The sequence below is a fragment of the Sitophilus oryzae genome, unplaced genomic scaffold (genome assembly GCF_002938485.1).
Source record: "Sitophilus oryzae breed Bouriz unplaced genomic scaffold, Soryzae_2.0 scaffold_942_pilon_pilon, whole genome shotgun sequence".
Taxonomy (NCBI): domain Eukaryota; kingdom Metazoa; phylum Arthropoda; class Insecta; order Coleoptera; family Curculionidae; genus Sitophilus; species Sitophilus oryzae.
This window is the reverse complement of record NW_022147575.1, coordinates 2928661-2950100: the sequence shown is the minus strand read 5'-3', so window position 1 is coordinate 2950100 and position 21440 is coordinate 2928661. Positions and strand designations below refer to the sequence as shown.

General features: G+C 32.0%; 1 protein-coding gene across 1 annotated transcript in view; it reads left to right on the top strand.

The window, feature by feature from the left end:
* LOC115891036 (POU domain protein 2-like) overlaps positions 1 to 21440 on the top strand; it is a 175903-nt gene that overhangs the window by 104450 nt on the left and 50013 nt on the right. Inside the window, exon 3 of the mRNA XM_030911429.1 lies at positions 183 to 290. Coding sequence (XP_030767289.1) covers positions 183 to 290 — 108 coding nt within the window. The remainder of the gene's footprint in view (positions 1 to 182; positions 291 to 21440) is intronic.

The following is a 21440-nucleotide window of genomic DNA, read 5'->3' as shown; positions in this document are numbered from 1 at the left end:
ATATCGTAATGAAATAATTATAGACCAGACTGTTCTAGAGGTTATTTTTTTATTCAGGCGTGTTATTAGTTATCTCGGCCACTTAGCTCTAGTGTAATCTCTTCTCTATAATGCATGGATCTATTTAAATCAACATTATTCACACAATATTATTATAGCTTGATTTTTTTGTGTTTTTCTAGGAAAACTGTGGTTGAGTGAGACTGACACTCCATGGAGACCCGATGTACAAGCGCCATCTGTTGACGAGTCGAAGGCAGCCTTGCAGAGTAGATTAGCACTTTCTCCAAGTAAGTACATTACATTTTTTACTGAAATTTAGTTCTTTAATATAAATAAGTAAATTAAACTGCCATTAATTACTACTGAAATAATTATAATAATACAAGAAGCAGAACTGCAACAAATCAGTTTTAAACAGACTTAGAGCACAGAATATCTAGCTACGCGTAGCTAGATATTCTGTGCTTAGAGTCTATTACCTGTGTCTATTACGCTGTACTGTTCGGGTCGCTCACTGGGGTCGGGTAAAGCGGGTGTGTGGCCGAAGGAAATCTATATTATATTTCAGAAATCTGCCTAAGGCTTAGCCCAATCCTGTCGTGTTAAGCCACATCCAAAATTCTAAACAGACGTGCTTTCATTAAGGCTTGATTAAGTTTTGCAGAGCTTCAGCATTTGCCATAAAATAGAGAGCAATTTGTTACGAAACCATATAAATTATATATCACTGTAATCACAAAACTTCAACCTGTTTCCGTATGGTGACGGAATTGTAAATTATGTCTTTATTTTCGAGAAAATTTAGTCCAAACATAAGGAATATTTTGTTGATGTTTGACCATGAAAATCTTAAAAATAAAGAGGTTGTCTAAAAATGTGCTACAATCTACAATACGGATATAGTATAATCCTTCATCTTTAATTTCCTTCTTCATTTATATAAAAATATCTAGCCAGTTTTACATAAAACGTTAAATGCCGAACGTTTATTTTGCACAATTTATTTGTCTTTCAAATTGTATTATACCATTTTTTACTTATCTCTCAAGTTTTCGTAGAAAATGCATTTTCTTATAATTTAGACCCCATTTATCAATATACCCATGGAATATTTACATTTTAGATTATTTTTAAAGATGTAACAAATATTTAAAGAGTACAGATACTAATATTGTCGATATAGTTACTTTTATTTCATTAAAAAATAAAAAAAAAACTGTTTAAATATTTGTTAAAGAGGAAAAAACTTAATTTTGTATGTGTTTTAGACAGTGTGGTAAAAAGTAACACCTTTGGTAACACCTTAAAAATTTTACTTCGTTTTTTGACGAATGCTTACAGAGACGTTTATTTTCATAACTTATTATTATATTGATTTCAGATTTAAATCCACATTTATTTAGAATATTTTATTAACTAATACAATAAAGTATGTAATTAATTAATATTTGGGCGGAAATAATGGTGGTATATTTAATTATACTCTTTTATAAAGATTTAAATAGTTTTCTTCTTTTATACAAATGGACTAGTATTATTATCCTTTTTAACACCTGTACATTTGGTATATTTATTGCTTTAAAAACAATCTAAAATGTCAATATTCCATGGGTATATTGATAATTGAGGTCTAAATTATACGAAAATGCATTTTCTACGAAAACTTGAAAAGATTGAAAGATTGTAATAAATGGCATAATACAATTTGATAGACAATTAAATTGTGCATCCGATTCACGTAAAATATACAGGGTGTTCCATTTAAATTAAACAAGTTATTGTCGTTTAAAGCACTAGCTATGTACTAACATAATTTTTTAATATAAATTTTTAGACACTCTGTATGAGGCAGTATTATTTTTATTATTGCAAACATAATACCTAACTGATCAATAAATAAATTTCAGTAAATATTTAGTATTAAAATCTTTGATACCCTTGGGGAAATGAAACAAGTAAAAAATTTTTACTGCAATTTCACAAAATTGAAAATATTGCAAAAACGATAAGGTTTAAGTGTGATAAACCTTAATCAAATTTACCTTTATTTTAATAGTAGAAACAAAAAATGTAATAATATACAAAGTGTTCCATTTAAAAAAATATAACTTTGATATGTTTTATTTATTTGGGACTCTCTGTCCCTGGTAAACATATTTTTCAATTGTAGCTCTAATAGTCCTTCAACGAACCCAAAACTTACAATTTGTAAAAATCTAATCGTTTAGCTACAATACTCCGTGTCGTATGTGGTGAACGACGAACGACCCTGTATATCTTCTTCATTAATAGGTTATTTTTATTCAACGAAATAAATAAACAATCAAGGGTTGGGAAGAACACTTCCCTAAACGACCCTTCCATCGCTCCAAAACTCTTTTAATTCTCCATCGAACTTTCTCAAAAGCTCGCCTCCCCAGTAAATAAGGGCGCTTTTAACTCGAGTATAATTCAATTTAAATAAGAGAAAGTGTCGTGGAAGGGACGGCCGAAAGGGCGGAAGCGCGGGGGTCGGCCTAGAAGGGCAATCGGGGCACAAATGGACGTGCCGACGCGATAAAGATTGACTGTTTTACTACCCCACTTCGAAGGGTTTAAACAGAGGAGGGCCCTTTTGCCAGCGAATATGTTTAGCAGGTTGATTCGGGCGTGGTAGATTTTTGAGTTTGAATCGTGGCAGGAATTACAACGGGATAACCCTTGATAATGTAGAACATTCAGTCTTTTGACAGGTTAATTTAACGCCATAACGATATAGGGTTGTGAACAAAATTTTGAAAATAATATGATGTTTCAATTTTTTAAAATCTTGTACAGTACACCAGAGGTGCGATTCCATAAGTTCTTAACATGAAATTTCTTTCTAGTGACTCACTCCTGCCTAAATAACCATCATTCTACAGCAACAATTTTCTCTGATTTTTCTAAGGCGTTCGACTGTGTAAGATCCTAATTAATAAACTGCAGCACTATGGGTTCAGGGGAACATCTCTCGAATGGTTTAAGTCGTATCTGAACAAGAGAAGTCAACTTGTGAGGGTGGATACCACGTTGTCTTCTAGCAAGCCAATAGAATATGGAGTACCACAAGGCTCATTACTAGGCCGTATTTTGTTTCTTCTTTTTATTAACGACATTGCTAACATAAACATCAGTGATGAAATATGTCTTTTTGCGGACGACACTAGCTTCACTTGGGGCAACAAGGACGTCACTGCACTGTATAGGATTATATCAAATGACTTAATCACCATTAAATCTTGGTGCGATTAAATCCTCGTGAGTCTCAACATTTCTAAAACTAAAGCTTTGTCGTATAAAAACTCGCTGCAGCTTTTTGTACTTAAGAACACCACCATTGACGTCGTTAAATCTTTAAAATTCTTAGGGCTTGTTGTAGACAATTATCTGAAATGGGACATGCATATCGACGCTTTGTCGAAAAAATTAAGCTCTGCCTGTTTTGCATTAAGAACTGTTTTTAAGGAGCTTAACTTGTCAGTGGCTAGAACTGTTTATTATGCAATTTTTGAGTTGCACCTCAAATGATATGCCCTTCCATTCTGGGGTACGTGTTGTGCGACTCAATTTGACCGCATTTTCAAGCTCCATAAGAGAGCTGTTCGATATTCACTGGGACTAAACAGCAGAACTCATTGCCCAGGACTTTTTTAAAAAATAAAAATATTAACTCTTCCTTCCTTATTTATATTTGAATCCGTTTGCCTAATACGTAAGCATGTATCAGCTTCCCAAGATAGGCCATCTCACACTTATCCACTCAAGAACGCGGAGCAAGATCTTTATCTACCTACCCCACGCTCAGGGTTAGTTAAAACTTCAATATTATACAACTCGAAAAAAATGCACAATCACCTGACATTTGAAATCAAATCCATAACATAATTTTCTTCATTTCGTAAAGCATTGAAATTCTTTTTACCAGACGCGGCTTTCTACGCGGTAAATAACTTATATTTTTATAATCGAATTTGATCTTGTAAATACTGGTCTAATGTTTGCCATTACTATATTTACCAATGACATCGAAATTAATTTATTTAGAGTTCATTGATATTTACTATAAACTTACTAAATATTTTTGAATCTTGTTTTTATTTTTTTACTCTTTGACATTGTAAACATTTATAAATGTTTATTTTAAACAATAAGACTGACAATGGAATTTGTATAATGTTTTGTTTGTTTGTTTGTTTACTTTACCTTTGACCACAAATTGTAAAGAGTTTTTGACAATAAAGGCATTTATTTTATTTATTTATTCTTATGATATTTTTAGGTTGTACACCAGAACTGCAACAATTCAGTTTTAAAAAGACTTAACCTAAACTAACCTAAATCTAACCTAAACCTAAACCTAACCTAACCTGATCAAATTTTGATGTATTTTAAAGTTTAATATATTTTGTTCTCTAGCTAAGTTATTTGACATCTTTCTAAATTAAAAACGAAAATTTCCATCTTTCAATTATACGAGTTAAAACAAAATGTTTAATTTTGGTGAAAGTTTGAAACACCCTGTGGAATATGCTAACAACGCGAGGAATTTAAACATTATTTTATCATCGTCTTTTCTCGATAGTTTGTTTTTTGATTCATCTCAATATCTTAAAATATCTTTATTTTTATTGGAGATATTCCCAATAACATCTAATATTCTTTTGTCACCACAACCACCCCAATTTAAACTAGCACTTTAGGGTGTCTTACTGAATTCTAATCTGTTGTTTTAGGACGAAACAGTGTCAATGCGTTTTCGGAATTCCATTTGAATAAATTTAAATATTTGGGCCCTATGTGCACCTATTATTCGCCTCTTTTGTTGAGAATGGGGACAAACCATCAGGTTTGGAAGGGATCGATTTTGGCCTATTTCGGATTTTGCTGGCCGCGTCTCTAGTTGACACGTTGTTAGGGGCAGTTTATCTTGCTGACTCACCCCTTCTAGTTAGTGTCATATGTTGCCGTGTAGCAGTTGATGTTCGAGCATAGTCAATTGGGAATAAGATGAAAAATAGAGGCGTTATAGGCTTTAATTTTGCAGTTGTTGTGTTGGACATTGTTAAAATTATGATTTGTCTTTAAATTTTGAAAAAATATTTCACAAAGGCAAACGAAAAAACTAAACACAAAAAAGCCGTATCAATAAAATTTTACAATAGGAAGATTCGAAATATATAGAGGGTGGTCCGAACTGTATTCCGGAAACTTCGGCAGCATATTCTGCAGATAAAAATAAGTAAAAAAGTTCGTATAAATATATGTCCTAAAATGCTTAGTTTCAGAGATACAGGGTGTAGAAGTTTCATTTTTATTTCGATTTTTTCTAAATAATTTCTGAAATAACGTCAATATTTAAATGAAAATGGGTGTCTGGGAGTTTTTTGACATGAGAAATTTGATTTTGATGTCAATAGGACTGCTACTAGTAGAGGGCGCCACCTTTTTTTGGCATTGTACTGTATTGAACCTTTAACTAGTTCTGAGCTCGGGGTTGGCAGATAAAGATCGTGCTCCGCATTCCTAAGTGGATAATTATGAGATGGCCTTTCGGAAATAGCAGATTTGTACTTGGGGATTAAGCAAACGGATTCAAAAATGAATAAAGAAGAAAGAGTCAGTATTTTGAAATTTTTACAAGAAATTCTGGCAGTGAGTTCTACTCTTCAGTCCCAATAAATATCGAACTGCTCTCTTTTGAAATCTGAAAATACGATCAAATTTTGTTGCGCAGCAAGTACCCCATGAATGGAAGGGCATAACGGATATGTGACTCAAAAAGGGCATAATAGGCTATTCTAGAGGTTGATAAGTTAAGTTCCTTAGAAACTGATGCGCAAAACAGGCAGCGCTTAGTTTCTTTGATAGAGCTTCGATGTGAATAGTGGAGTTATTAAGTACAAAAAGTTGTGTAGTACTTTTATATGACAAAACTTTAGTTTTTGATAGGTTGAGGCATAGGAGATTAGAATCGCACCAAGATTTAATGGTGCGTCACTGGATATAGTATTATTTAGTGCCGTAACATCTGGGCCGCTCCAAGTGAAACTAAAATCGTCCACAAAGAGGCAGATTTTACCGCTAATGTCTAGATTTGCAATGTCGTCAACACCAGAAACACAATACTTCTCGAGATATGTTAATCAAATTTGGTATACAGCTAGATTTTGTAAGCTACTAGGTATAAATAAGATTTAACCTACTTTTTCTATATAAAATAGTACTCCTTAACACCTTAATACAAAATAAAAGATTCTGTAACCCTTTTACTTAACCTAAATCCCTTTATAATAACCCTTTTATATAACCACTCACCCCTCAAGCAACACCTTATAAATAAAACCACTTGAAAATCTTATTATACAAGAAGTTACCGCTTTGAATTTTGAATAAGGGGGCCATGACACGCGACAAGCGTCATTTAAGCCCTTCAGGTATATTTAAATTCACCCTTTCGAAGATGCCCTTTTTTAATATGTATATCGTGTACGCGTGTAGTGTGTAACCATATCACATGGTAATCTGAATCCACGAGGGACCTAATACCTGTATAATACGTACATAAACATTATGTAAAAAAGGTGAGGTGGGCTTTTTAAAGTTTAGAAAGGGTTCATACAGGTGTATGAAGAGACGCAACAAGTGAGTGTGAATAAAATTATTTTGTAGTGGTTGTATAAAGGCAAAGATATTTAAACTCGGTTTGTATTATTTCAGTTTAAATATCTTTGTATAAAGGTATTTGAAAGAGGATCACTTTATAGTAAAGTATTAGAGTATACTTAAATTTATTCTTTAAGTCAGATTTTTATTATTTATTATTATATTTATTATAGAGGGTATTATATGGGAACGATCGATTATTAGGTAAAATATAGGAAGTACCGCAAAAAGTGTAATGTAAAAGTTATAGGGTTTTTAAATGTTTATTAGCAAATAATAAATATAAGTATACAGCGTCGGTCATAAAGTCGTGGCACATCAAAGTTTACTTTTTTTAAATGGAACCCCCTGTATATTATTGCATATTTCAATTCTTCCTTCAATTCTAAGCAAAAATCGAGATACACACAATGTACCTCAAACCCAAGAACAGTTAACCTAATAGGACTGTTCATTCAGCCGAAAGTGTCTGCCAGGTGCATGCGAAAACTCCTCGCTTTGTGACGTCATTGTAGTCCTTGTCTTGATAGTGTGTGTATTATTGGTTGCCGTAAGCAAAACATTCATTATTTAGTTTATTTATTTAGACACCTTATGTGTATGCAGTATAGAAAATTAACTGTATAAATCGTATTAAATACTCGGATAATGCATTTTTAAGAAGAGCATTTCCCAGCATCACCTTTTGCAGGTATTCTTTTTAGAGTACTTCCATATTTTGCTTTAAAATAAATAATAAACAATATCGTAGGCACTTAGTAAGCATTTAGTCACGATCCACAAGACAAAATAAACGTCAAAAAGACAAAATTTATACACTCTATAGCTCTAATAACTTTAAAAGCACCTTTTTCACATTTAAAATCGACAAAATAATTAACTCAAAATTTCTCAGCTGTTATTTTTTGATAAGTTTACCAGAGACAGCGAATAATACACATTATCATGACAAGGACTACAATGACGTCACTACTGTCAGCTGAAGCGCGGGAAGTAGCGAACGTACGTCTTATGAAGATGAGCAATCCTATTAGTTTACCGTTCTTGCCTCAAACCAACAGTTTCCGAGTTGAAAAAATCACTTGAACAATTCGACTTAATTAATTTCGATGTGTTTGATTTAACGATGCCATTCTGCGGAAACTGTGATACTTAATATCCAAGATCAACCTGCTAATTCATCTGTTTCGTAAATTAGGACGTATTTTTTCGGAAAAAAACTTTATAAATTTTAAGCAGCTTTGTCTAACAACAGATTGGCATGTCATCTCTGGTGATGTAGACACTGAATTTTCCAGATTTACACAAACATTATCTGGTCTGGCATCCAAAGCCTTTCCTCTCAGGCCTGTCAAAATTAAACATCATAAACCCTGGACTACTAAGGGCCTACGTACATCTGCAAAAACATGCGCTCTTTATCTCACCTAAAAATTCTCGGGTAGTGTCTTCTTTCACGAGTACGTGAAACTTTACAGGAAAATTTACCATAAGACTATAAAAGCCGCCAAGGACATCTATTACAATAGGAGGTTGACTGAGTCCGGTAATATTGCCAAAGAAACATGGTCGATTGTGAATGACTTGAGGAGTAAGGTTTCTTCGTCCAACATAACCTCAACTTCACCTGAGGACCTAAACAATTACTTTGTAAATGTGGCGAAGAATATAGTGAATACTATCTCACCCTCCCTTGATCCTCTATCATTTCTCTCTGACTATAATGTTAATTTGCACAGTTTCTTCCTTACGCCTGTGGGTTGGCAGAGCTTCGCAATACATTAAATGATATTAAAAATAAATCTTCAGCAGGGACTGACGGACTTACTCTTAAAATGTTCTCTAGTATGCCGGAATGTACATTAAACCATCTTTCAGCCTTAATTAATATGTCATTTAAAGATGGTGCTTTTCCAAATTGCCTTAAGTCGGCGATAATTATTCCTTTGCATAAAGGAGATGATAAAGAGCAAGCTTCCAACTATCGTCCAATTGCACTCCTTCCCACGTTATCGAAGATCATGGAGAGACTGGTTAAAAAGAGGCTTGTATCATTTCTTCTAAAATACAAAATACTCACCCCTTTCAGTTTGGGTTCTTGAGTAACAAATGTACAAATGACGCTATGTTTTCGCTGTTTAATAATGTATACTCCAGTCTGAACAACCGTCTCGTTACAGCAACAATTTTCTGTGATTTCTCGAAAGCTTTCGATTGTGTTAATCATAACATCCTACTAACAAATTGCAGTACTATGGTATCAGGGGAACGCCTCTTGAATGGTTTAAGTCCTACCTTAACAACAGAAACCAGCGTGTGAGGGTTGATAAGACTGTGTCTTCTTGCAAGCCAATAGAATGCGGAGTACCTCAGGGCTCAGTGCTAGGTCCTATTTTGTTTCTGTTGTTTATCAACGATATTGCTAGTCTGGACATCAGTGGTAAAATCTGTCTCTTCGCGGATGATACTTGTTTCACATGGAGCAGCCCGGACACCACGGCACTTCATAGAACCATTTCCAGTGACTTAATCAACATAAAAACATGGTGCGATTCTAATTATCTGTGTCTCAACGTCTCTAAAACTAAAGTCTTATCATATAAAAGTACGTTGCTACCTTTTCAACTTGATAATACCACCATTGACGTCGTTGATTCTGTGAAATTTTTAGGCCTTGTTGTGGACAACTATTTAAAATGGGATTTGCAATCGATGCTTTAGCTAAAAAATTAAGTTCTGCCTGTTTCGCACTTAGATCAGTTGCTAATGTGCTTAATTTGTCAACATCTAGGACAGTCTATTATGCCCTTTATGAGTCGCATCTCCGATACGCACTTCCATTCTGGGGTGCGTGTTGTGCGACTCAATTTGAGCGTATCTTCAAATTACAAAAGAGAGCTGTGCGATATTCACTGAGGCTAACCAGTTGTGCTCACTGCCGGGACTTGTTTAGAAGATATAAAATATTAACTCTTCCTTCCCTATTCATACTCGAATCCGTCTGCCTAGTTCGCAAGCACGTATCGAGTATTTCTCTAGAGCCAGTTCATGGCTATCCAATTAGGAACGCAGAGCATAACATGTATCTGCCAACCCCTCACTCTGAGTTAGTAAAGAGTTCCCAATTGTACAATGCAAAAAAAAATGCACTATCATCTGCCATCTGAAATTAATTCCATTTCATCCTTTCCTGCATTTCGCAGAGCCTTGAGATCATACTTACTGGAGAAAGCCTTTTACGCGGTTAACGATTTTTTTATTAATATCTAGGGTTCTAAATTTAACACACATTCACTAAATTTAAGAAATGATTTTGTTTTCTATCCATTTAAATTTAGTATTGACATTATATACAGTTGTTTATTTACATGTATGTTTATATTTTATTTATATTTAATTAAATAAATTTTTGACAATGTACAATTTCTATAATTGTATAAAGTATTGTTTTAGTTTTGTATGTTTGCTGTTAGTTTTATATGTTTTTCTATTGTTAAGTGAAGTTTTGTATGTTTTTTATATTCTTTTTTTTTAAGCTTTGTCAACAAAATTGTAAAATTTTTTTATGACAATAAAGCAATTTCTTTCTTTCTTTCTTTCTTTCTTAATAATATTTGACATTAGTTTTCAATTATTTAGCATTTATAGATGTATAAAATGAGATTATATCAAGTCTGGAAATTACAAAATTTTCGTTTAACATTTCATAATCAAAACTTTATAATTCGGAAATGGTTGAATTTAGGTTGTAGCAATATGCAATAATACACGGGGTGTAGCATTTAAAAAAATATATTTTGGTGTACCACAACTTTATAACCGACCCTGTATACTTAAATTTACTACTAGCTACTAGACCTTTAAAAGCCCTATAACTTTTGTATTTAACTTTTTGTGGTACCTTGTATATATATTTTTGCTTATTTTATTTTTTTATTTTATTTATTAATTTTTTATTTATTTGTTTTATTTTTATATTTTTATCGACTATTCCCTGTATAAGTATTTAAAGTGACATTTTATTTTGTGAGAGGGCAGATTTCCATCTATTTGAACAAAGTTTTGCATTGTTGCCTCTGGTTAGTTTTAACTTAAAAATAGAAGTAGTTTTTGCTAAATTAGTTTAATCGGCTTCTTAAAAATTGTTCAAATTTGACATCTGTAATCAGTTATACACAGATTCTTTAAAAAAAAACTATTTACGACTTTGCTGTAAAATTAACAGGGTACCCAATATTTGGATAGTAAAAAAATGTGCATGGGATTTCCTATGTTTCTAACGACGATACACCAGCCGGTATAGGAAATTTCTGATATACAGGGTGAGTCTTAAATAAGTACCAAATATTTTAGGAGTAGTAGATTTCGACCCCAGAAGCAGGATATGAGGTTTTTTTTGCGAAAAAGAAAATTTTGAATTTTTTGAAAAAAATTTTGGATTTTTTTTAGTTTTTGGTTAAAAAACATAATTTCTTGATAATACGGCAACATAGGTAGTAGATTAAACTTAGAAGAAAGAAAACCTAGAAAAGATTCAGTGGTTCTCAAAATTTAAGAATTTTTTTTTTAATTTAATAGAGAAGTAAAATAACTCGGTTATTTTGGACTTAAGACTCACCCTGTATAAATCTATACATTACTCTACTTCCCCGAAATATAAATTTTTGCTTAGCTTAACGTATATCCAGCTGACCATCCCTACCGGTTTTTCCGATTAAATATATTAAAGCAATCAGCATGGAACCCCTTACTCTAATAAATAACCACGGCTTACCAATTATAAACGTCCTTGGAAGACAGAGACGACATAAATTCGACCCCACCCCAATTATTTTCTTAATTAAACGCCAGAGGGCAGCGTTGTGCAGTTCCCTGGGTGCAGAAAAACCACAAAGGGAGGAAAAGGCTTAATTATTTAATGTAACCCTGTAATTTGAATTATATCAAAGTTTAAACAAGAAACGTATAAAAATGGGTTTTATTATTTAAGCAAAATAAAACACTAAAGCTTCATTCACAACCTCGAAATCAATGGAATAAATTAGTAGTTTCAATTAGTCGTAGAAGTTTGTTCACCTAATTTTAATGTAAGCATTCAGAACGTCATAATTAGTGGTAGTAATTTTCAATTAGTGGAAAAAGTTAACAAACTTTTGACTTTTCCACTAATTATACTTCAAAATTTGCGAGAAATGTCATTTTGGCCTTTGATTATCACCCGTCAAGAAAAATTTTGGTTAGAAATCAAAAGTTATTGTTTTATAAGCTAAATATTATGCTTTCTCTATGGATACAACTGACTACCGCAAGCTGTTGCTAGGATATTTTATTAAATTTAATTGTTTTATAGACATTGTGAATGATCGTAAACTAAAAAGTATAAAGTGTAATTGAAACCAAAAAAAAAATATTCCACCAATTGGGAGGTTCTGAATGAAGCTTAAATTACCACAGTACATCAAAACACATCAGCAGATGATTAAAACCTCAAATCGCAGATTTTAATCAACTGCTGATGATGTTAACATGGTTAGCGAAACATACGTCCAGTGTAAAAGTAAAAGTGTTTTGGTGTATTGTAGTGATTTAGTGTTTTATTTTGCTGTGTGACACCAAAGGCTCCAATCCCCAACCTGTAATTCATTATTTAATGAAAAATATCCAGTTTAAACTGTGACATGAACTTAAATTGTACTGGGAGATATAAAATTGTTCCTTGGAAGATAGTAATATGGAGGGTAGAGATAGGGGAATTATCTTCGTTTTTTGAAAAGTGATCATCAAACAGGGAGCTCTTAAGATGGCGCTGCATGTATCAAAAGTTCGACGTTTGAAAGAAGCGCCAAAAATTTTTAGAACAGGAAATAATTCCTCCTCCTCCTAGGTGCCTGTTAGGTGTGCACGAGTTTTCATTCTGTTTAAAACTTGAAAATTTGTTGTTCTGGAGGTCCAACTTATCCTCAGCATACTCTTCTTGTTTTAGCGTCCATGTTTCGCATCCATTTTGAAGTATTTTAAGGAACATTTTAAGGTTCTTAGCCTCGTTGATATAGCTATTCTCGGATGGCATAAGAATTTCCGCATGTTGAGGAAAGCAGCCCTAGCTATTTCAATCCTTCTTCTGATTTTACGATTCGTTTACCATTATGTCGCTGTTTTCATTGTCTTGCGGAAAGTTTTCATTGTCCTGAGGAAATAATTAAAAAGAGATAAATATTTGGGATGTTAAGGCGCGGGTTTCAAAAAAATACAAATTTGGTTTTCATGCCGCATGAATTTTTTTATTAATGATTTTTTTTATCTATAAGTCTTTAATTACAATTTAAGTTACAAAAATAAAATATACAAAAAATGTAACAGGTTAAAAAAATAATCAAACCAGTTCAAAAAAAGAAAGAAAGACCGTTTACATAACTTTTTAGTAAATAATTCTAGACATTTGGACGAGGTTTCAAAAAAATGTTCCGTCTATGACTCTTTTTTATCCTCTCATCCTCTATTTTTTATTTTGAAAGTTGGTAACCCTATTTAAACTATGTTTTTCTTAAATAAATTTTGACTTGGGCCTTAGGCGAAAATTCTCCCTTGTTTATTACAAAATTTCCAGGTATGGAAAACATTTCAATATCAATAAAACACGTATCTACGTCTTATCCCGAAAAATACGGATGTGACCTGCTCGTATATCAATAAGGACTATCAAAGCAATAAGGTGACCGTTCCCATTCCCAGAAGGATCGAAGATATATACATCTATTTTATTTGGGGACTGGAGAAAGTCCGGTATGTTGACCGAATATTCCGGGACAAGCCCGTATGCCATTTTTACTAACGTATATAAATAAGTTCTGAATTTGGGGAAAAGTAATTTATAGTTATAGAAATACATAGATATAGAAGGTGACCCGAACTGCAATCCGGAAACTTCGGCAGCATATTCTGCAAATAGAAATAAGTAAAAAAGTTCGTATAAATATATGTCTTAAAATGCTTAGTTTTGGAGATACAGGGTGTACAAGTTGCATTTTGATTTTTAATTTTTCCAAATAATTTCTAAAGTAACGTCAATATTTGGGTGAAAATAGGTGTCTGGGAGAGAGAGAGTTTTTGACATGAAAAATTTGATTTTATGTCATATGACTCCTACTTGCACACCTACATATTTTTTAATTTTTTGTCCGTACCTGTATAAAACTACTGAGTAAAAAAATATACATTTACGACGTTTTTTTTACGCAAAAACGGTCTCTTAAATCGGTAAAAATCGCTACGTATAATGGTTATCGAGATATTTGGAATATATAATTGAAATTATCAATACCTGGTCGTCATTGACGTAAATTAAACATGTTGACTAAATAGTTATCAGACTGAAATCATAAATTTGAAATGTTTTTGTGCCAAAAGTTTAACAGAAACTGTTTTATCATCATTTTGCCGAAGAAAAAAATAGGATTAATTTTAAAAAAATAAAAAGTTCCCAAATTTATAATTTCAGTCAAATAACTATCTCAACATTTTTATTTTTGGTCAATAGTAATGTATTGACTATTTCCAATCTAAATACCTTGAAAACGGTTGTCGTTAGAGATTTTTACCAAGACACATTTTTTAAGTAAAAAAATCACGGAAATGTATATGTTACTATAAATGTCCGAAATGCAGTAAAACCTAGGATTTACCAAAAGCAAGTGGTAGTAAAAACCGACCAACTATTTAACCACCTAACCAAATAACCACCTAACTAATGCATTAACACCCTCCAAATAACCAGGCTAACCAATGCATTAACACCCTCTAAATAACCAGGCTAACAAATGCATTAACACCCTCCAAATAACCAGGCTAAACTAATTAGTTAATGCTTTTGTTAAGTCCTAGGTTTACCGCGCTTATCCTAGGTTTTACCGCATTTCGGATATTTACAGTAACATATACAGGGTCCGCCAATAGTGCGTCGGGCATCTGTAGCTCGTAGAAAAATTGAGAATTTTGTTTAAGTGCAAACCTAAAGTATCTACCAGGGTGTATTTCAGGAAAATATTTTAACTTCTATATGGTGGCTCAAAAAATGTGTGCGTAGACCTGGATGACTTTTTTTAAATGGAACACCCTGTATATTATTGCATTTTTGGCTTCCTTTCAGATCACTTTACATAACCCTATGATATGAATAAATATATTTCGATAGTTTTAGAAATATTAAAAAATAAATCAAAAATATATATTTTTCAGACCTTCTTAAAAAAAATATTAAAAATACAAGAACTGTTCTGAAATCAAAACTACATTAGGTATTTACATTAGATGGTCTGTTCTTACTTTGCTATAAATATGAAAATCGTAAATTATACAGGATGTTCAAAATTCTACGCCAAACTTACTAAAATATAAAATAATTTTTCTTCGTTTTTTTAAATGGAACACCCTGTATATTATTTTTTCAATAGACTGAGAATTAAAAAATGAACATTTTTTTGTATTTAGAGTATTTCAAAATTTTGAACGGTTTCGCAGATATTTGCGATTTTATATTTCATATGGCATTTTCCACAGTAAATTTTTATCAAAGCCACAACCAATGATTTTTCTCTCATATTTTACCATTGAAAGCGCCATATGAAATAAATAACTGCGTGTATCTGCGAAATCGTTAAAAATTTTGAAATACTCTAAATACAAAAAATGTTCACTTTTTTACTCTCCATCTAATAAAAAAATAATATACAGGGTGTTCCATTTAAAAAAACAAAGAAAAAATATTTTATATTTTAGAAAGTTTGGCGTAGAATATTGAACATCCTGTATGATTTACGATTATCATATTTATAGCAAAGTGAGAACAGACCATCTAATGTAAATACCTAATATAGTTTTTATTTCAAGACAGTGCTTGTATTTTTAATAATTTTTTTAAGAAGGGCTGAAAAATATATATTTTTGATTTAATTTTTAATAACTCTGAAACTATCGAAATATATTTATTCATATCTTAGGGTTATGTAAAGTGATCTGAAAGGAAGCCAAAAATGCAATAATATACATGGTGTTCCATTTAAAAAACATCATCCAGGTCCACTCACACTTTTTTGAGCCACCCTATAGAAGTTAAAATATTTTCCCGAAATACATCCTGGTACATACTTTAGGTCTGCACTTCAACAAAATTCTCAAGTTTTTTATTCTATGAGCTACAGATGCCCGACGCACTATTGCCAGACCCTGTATACAGGGTGCTACAAATTCGAGGTACGAGCATTGGTATCTCGGAAACCGTAATAGATACGAAGATGGATAAATTGGGGTAAAGTTGCGCCTTGGGCTGTTCACCAAGATGCCATCAAAAAAGTTTTAAAAATTTCGAGGATTGCTGAGTTTTTTGGAAAAAACGGATTTTTTTGAAAACTAATTTTATTTTTTCCTGTCGTTACTTTTCAGAAAATCAAAACATTAATTGAACATTCTCATAACCACTTTATTATGGCTATCTGACAGTATTTTTAGATTTTCAAATTAGCTGATAATTTGTAAGATACAGAGGCCAACTTAATTTTTTTAAATACGGACCTGCATTTTTTATTTCAGATTTTGAAAGAACTCAGTCTCCTGAGTACAATGATATGCCACACTTTTTTTTTGGGTACCTTAACAGCAACAAAACTATTTAATTATTATTTAAAAAAATTTCAAGTCCGACTCTGTTTTTTAAATTATTTAATCTGATTATATTTATCGCAACTATATTGATCAGTGCTAATTAACATTGAATAAGGAAAATTGAGCCAATTGAAAGATTCAAAGAAATAATATCCAGATCAACAATTTAAAGATATTATTTTTAACTTTTCTTATTGTGAATTTGAAATTCTCAGTGTACGATCTAATAATTTGCATAATATTAATCGTAGTTATTATGAATAAATTAACTTCTATAAACTAATTTCTAATGCTTTACATAGTCTATATGTTCGAAAGGGTTACCTCCCTCTCTATTGCATAAATTTATTTTTCGTTCAATTTTATTTATAGCTTTTCAATAGATCTTCTTATACTTTTGAATGCATTTTGTACTTTGTACTCTTTATTGTAACTGTCGAGATGTGTTGATTTCACTGTTTTGTAAAATTTGGACCTGTCGAATTACTTGACATCATCAGACGGTCCAGGTACCTCGCCGGCCATTATACTGCTCTACCATTTCCAATCCATCTTCCGGGGAAATGATTTGATTGTTTATATTACATTTTATTTATATTATTTTATTGCATTTGATTTTCAGTATTCAACCCACGTCACTGTTAAGTTTGAAAGCTTATCAATATTGTAACCATGAATATATTAAATAATAAAAAAACAGAGCCGGACTTGAAATTAGTTTAAATAAATTGTGTCCAAATTTCCAAAACATAAAAATATTAAGTGTGGCATATCATTGTACTCAGAAGAGCGAGTTCTTTCAAAATCTGAAATATAAAATGCAGGTCCGTATTTAAAAAAATTAAGTTGGCCTCTGTATCTCACAATGTATCATCAGCTGATATGAAAATCAAAAAATACTATCAGATAGCCCTAATAAAGTGGCTATGAAAATGTGCAATTAGTTTTTTGATTTTATAAAAAGTATCGACAGGAAAAAATAAAATTGATCTTCAAAAATATCCGTTTTTTCCAAAAAACTCAGCAATCCTTGAAATTTTTTAAACTTTTTTGGTGGCATCTTGGTGAACATGTCAAAGCGCAACTTTGCCCCAATTTAACCATCTTCGTATCTATTACGGTTACCGAGTTACCAATGCTCGTACCTCGAATTTGTAGCACCCTGTATATTTCATTCAGCAGTTTTATACAGGTATGGACGAAAATTTTACTTTTTAAAACAGTTAGAACACGTGTAAGTGACGCCCCCTACAAATAGGAGTCATGTTGACATCAAAATCCAAATTTCTCATGTCAAAAAACTCCCAGACACCAATTTTCATCCAAATATTGACGTTATTTCTGAAATTATTTAGAAAAAATCGAAATAAAAATGAAACTTCTACACCCTGTATCTCTGAAACTAAGCATTTTAGGACATACATATACGAACTTTTTTACTTGTTTTTATAAACATCTAATGAATTTTCTAAATTACTTATTACTTTCTCCACTTTCATCCAGTGAAAATAAAAGTAGCATTTAAGTATACTTACGTTCTTCCATTATAATTTCTTTCGGCAGCCTTTAGAGGTTTAGATGTAATTCAGTATTCAAATGGTGATGAATAAAACAGGACCTTTGCCGTTACTTGGCGGCGTTTTCTTTTTAAAACCCATTTTCTATACATAAGTAAGTGGTCGGTTCCTGCACTGGAAACAGGCGGACCTTTGACCATAGCCGAAAGGACCTGCGAATATTCTATGCATTGAGGGAAGTAAAGTTCGTCTGGACACGGCCCGGAGACCCTAGATCATTCGCTTTCATAGAGAAGGCGTCAGTCTTTCAATTCTGTTACCAACATATCACATACTTTCTTTTTTAGGGTTCCGTACCCAAAGGGTCGAAATGGGAACCCTATTACTAAGACTTCGCTGTCTGTCCGTCCATCCGTCTGTCACAAAGGTCTATCTTATGAAACGTTATAGCTAGGCAGTTGAATTTTTTACATATAATGTATCTATGTTGCCGCTATAAGAACAAATACTTAAAAACAGAATTAAATAAATGTTTATAAATAAAAAAGTACTTTCACTAAACATTATCTTTTAAGTAAGAATTTTACATAGAATCTTTCAAGTCCTCGGTGGCCGCGTAGTTAAAGCGTTAGGACTTTACGCTGCTACGACGTTGGAGCCGTAGTAAGGCAGGTTCGAATCCTAGTCAAGGTGACTTTTTTTTAATCGTTTTTTTAATTTTTACATATTTATTTTTACTTTTTGCATATTTATTATTGATTAATACAATTTTTAGTAATGCGTTTCTTCATTTTTGTTAAATTACCTACTTATACGCGCATTCAAAATTTCAGCTAAATCGGAAAAAAGTTTATAATATTATAGTGTCTAATGTTGTATAGATAATGAATGGTACGGAACCCGTCGTGCGCGAGTCCGACTCGCACTTGACAAATTTTTTATTTTCTGTCTTTCTTGTATATAAAAGTATCTACTTTTCTGGACATAGCGTAGAGATTATACAAGGTGAGTGTTAAATAACTGCAAATATTTTTAAGAGTAGTGCATTTCGACCCCAGAAACACGATTATAATTTTTTTTTCGCGAAAAATTTTCTTTTGAAAGTTTGGAATTTTTTAAAAAAAATTTTAGATTCTTTTAATTAAAAAACATAATTTCTTGATATTATGACAACATAAGTAGTAAATTAAATTTACAAAAAAGAAAACCCAGAGAAGATCCAGTGGTTCTCAAAATTTAAACAAAAACATTTTTTTTGGAAATTTTCAAAGTAAAATAACTCAGTTATTTTGGTCTTATTTGAAAAACGGTCATGAGAAAATATGTTTCTTTTATCGAGATCTACCAGCTCCGAAAATATTTGCACTTATTTAAGACTCAGATTGTATATACAGTATGTCTCCAGAATGTCTTTACAAGAGGAACATCTATTTTATTATTAGCTCTTTCCTAAAGTTTTTGCTTCTTCTAAAATTGTTTAATCCCCGTTTATACTTCTCCAAATATACATAACGTTTTAGAAAAAAAAATGAAAATATAGTTGTTATTTTTTTTCCCAAATCTTAAAAATCACAACGTGTATCTATGGTAATGTAATTTTTAGGTTTTCGTTCTTTAATATATGGTTATTATCAACTTTGACTTTTTATTAATATCTTATGCTGCTTTAATATGTTAACGCAGCATAATTTTTCATAGTTCATACTACGAAAAAAGTAATTATAAATGTTATGCTTTTTATACTTTAAAATAGCAAGATATAAGCGATACCAATTAAACTTTTAGTTACGTAATCGAGGGCGTTACGTAATCGAGGGCGATTTTTAAATTCATTGTTGCCAACCATGGACACATTCGGCACCGGGCTGACTAACTGTAATTTTAATTTCCCTCTGGGGATTCAGGTGGTAGCTCTGCTGCAAAAAATATCAAGTTGCCAATTTCCTGACATTGTTATTCGTTTTGACACTTTAATTTTGTATTACGAGTTTTTGCTTTAAATGAACTATTTGTGATACAAACCTTGCAACATTGTTCTTTTTAGAACCTCTTTTAGTGCGAAGTGTACAAGATAGCTTAATAGCTGTTGCAAAAAACTCATTGCAACCTTAATAGAATATTTTGAACGGGAAAATGGTAGTAATGGCTCCTACCCAAATTTCTTAACGTCTCTCTTCAATCAGATTTGGAATTGAATATTTCTTCATAATATATTAATATCAAATTTTCTCCTTAAAATGCGTTTTTCTGTCAGCTATTTAATCACCACCACCCTGTATACTCGATATACGGTTTAAATGTTCGCAAAGTAAGTGCTCTAAACTTCTTTCCCCTGAATAAATTTCTTGGTGGACGGGGCTGTTCTTTGGTCAGTTGCATTTTCTAAAGGGAGTCTAACCCTACTTATGCTGTGTAAATAGAGTTTAAATTTTTGTTTTCTGTCTTGGACCTGTTTTACGTCGATTGCCAAATTGTGTGGTATGGAAATTAGGGCAAATGGACTTGCTTTATATTCGTTTTGTGGGGCGTAGAGTATGGAATATAGAGAGGAAATAAATATTTGATGGACATTAATTTACATTGTAAAACAGACGTATTTTGTATAGCGAATAAAGGATGAATCAGTACTTCGAGAAAGCTTTATTTTTTCATTTTATGATTTTGCTATTATATATAGGCTTAGTGTGCATTTCAGTTGATTTCAAAAAATTCCGAACGCAGCGCTGTATACGGAAGAAATCAGAAATTTTCGCTATGTATTTCACGCCTCCGCCGTTCCGGTTACAGTTCATGTTGATCGCATTAAAATAATTTTGACCTCGTGGCTTTGTGGTCAAATTTAAGTATTTTAGTTTTTTCCTAGAGTTCAGTTTTTAAACATTTTATAACTTCAATGTTTCTCACACCGATTTGATCAAAAGCAAAAATGGATTCAAGCAGTTCGTCGAAACAAGTGAGTAAACAAAGTACTCATTACATAATCAAAAAATTAAATAGGCATATACTATGGGAGGATAAAATATAATTTGCAATATTAATGGTATACTTTTTTAATCAGCTAGTTATTCAATCTTTCATGAACATCTTTTTATAATTAAGTACCTTTAAAAAATTTCGTTATAGCTGAAATAGCTTCAATTATTATGACTCCACTAGCAAAACGGGTGCGTAAAACTATGCTCGCTACCATAGTTGAACTCATTTAAAAAGTTATTTTTGCTGGAATAATAAATTATTATAATCCAAGTTAGATCTTACTTACTTTTTTATTTTTATTTTTAGAATTTTCACAAATTTTACTTCCTAAACTTTCAGAATAATTATATGTATAATAAATGTTTCGTATACTCGCTAGTTAAACCCGTGTATTTGTATATACCAGTTGTTTACGATATTCCTCTATGATGGCAGCACCGGCGGAGAATGCACAAAGCCAATAAAATTCTATAAACGTTATATTTGAAATTTTGTCTAAATGTTGCCACAAACTATTGCATTGTCAAATAAAAACTATTTTAGCATATTTTAATTAGAATTAATGATGTGAAGGCAAAACTGGTGTTAGACTTTTCTTCGAAT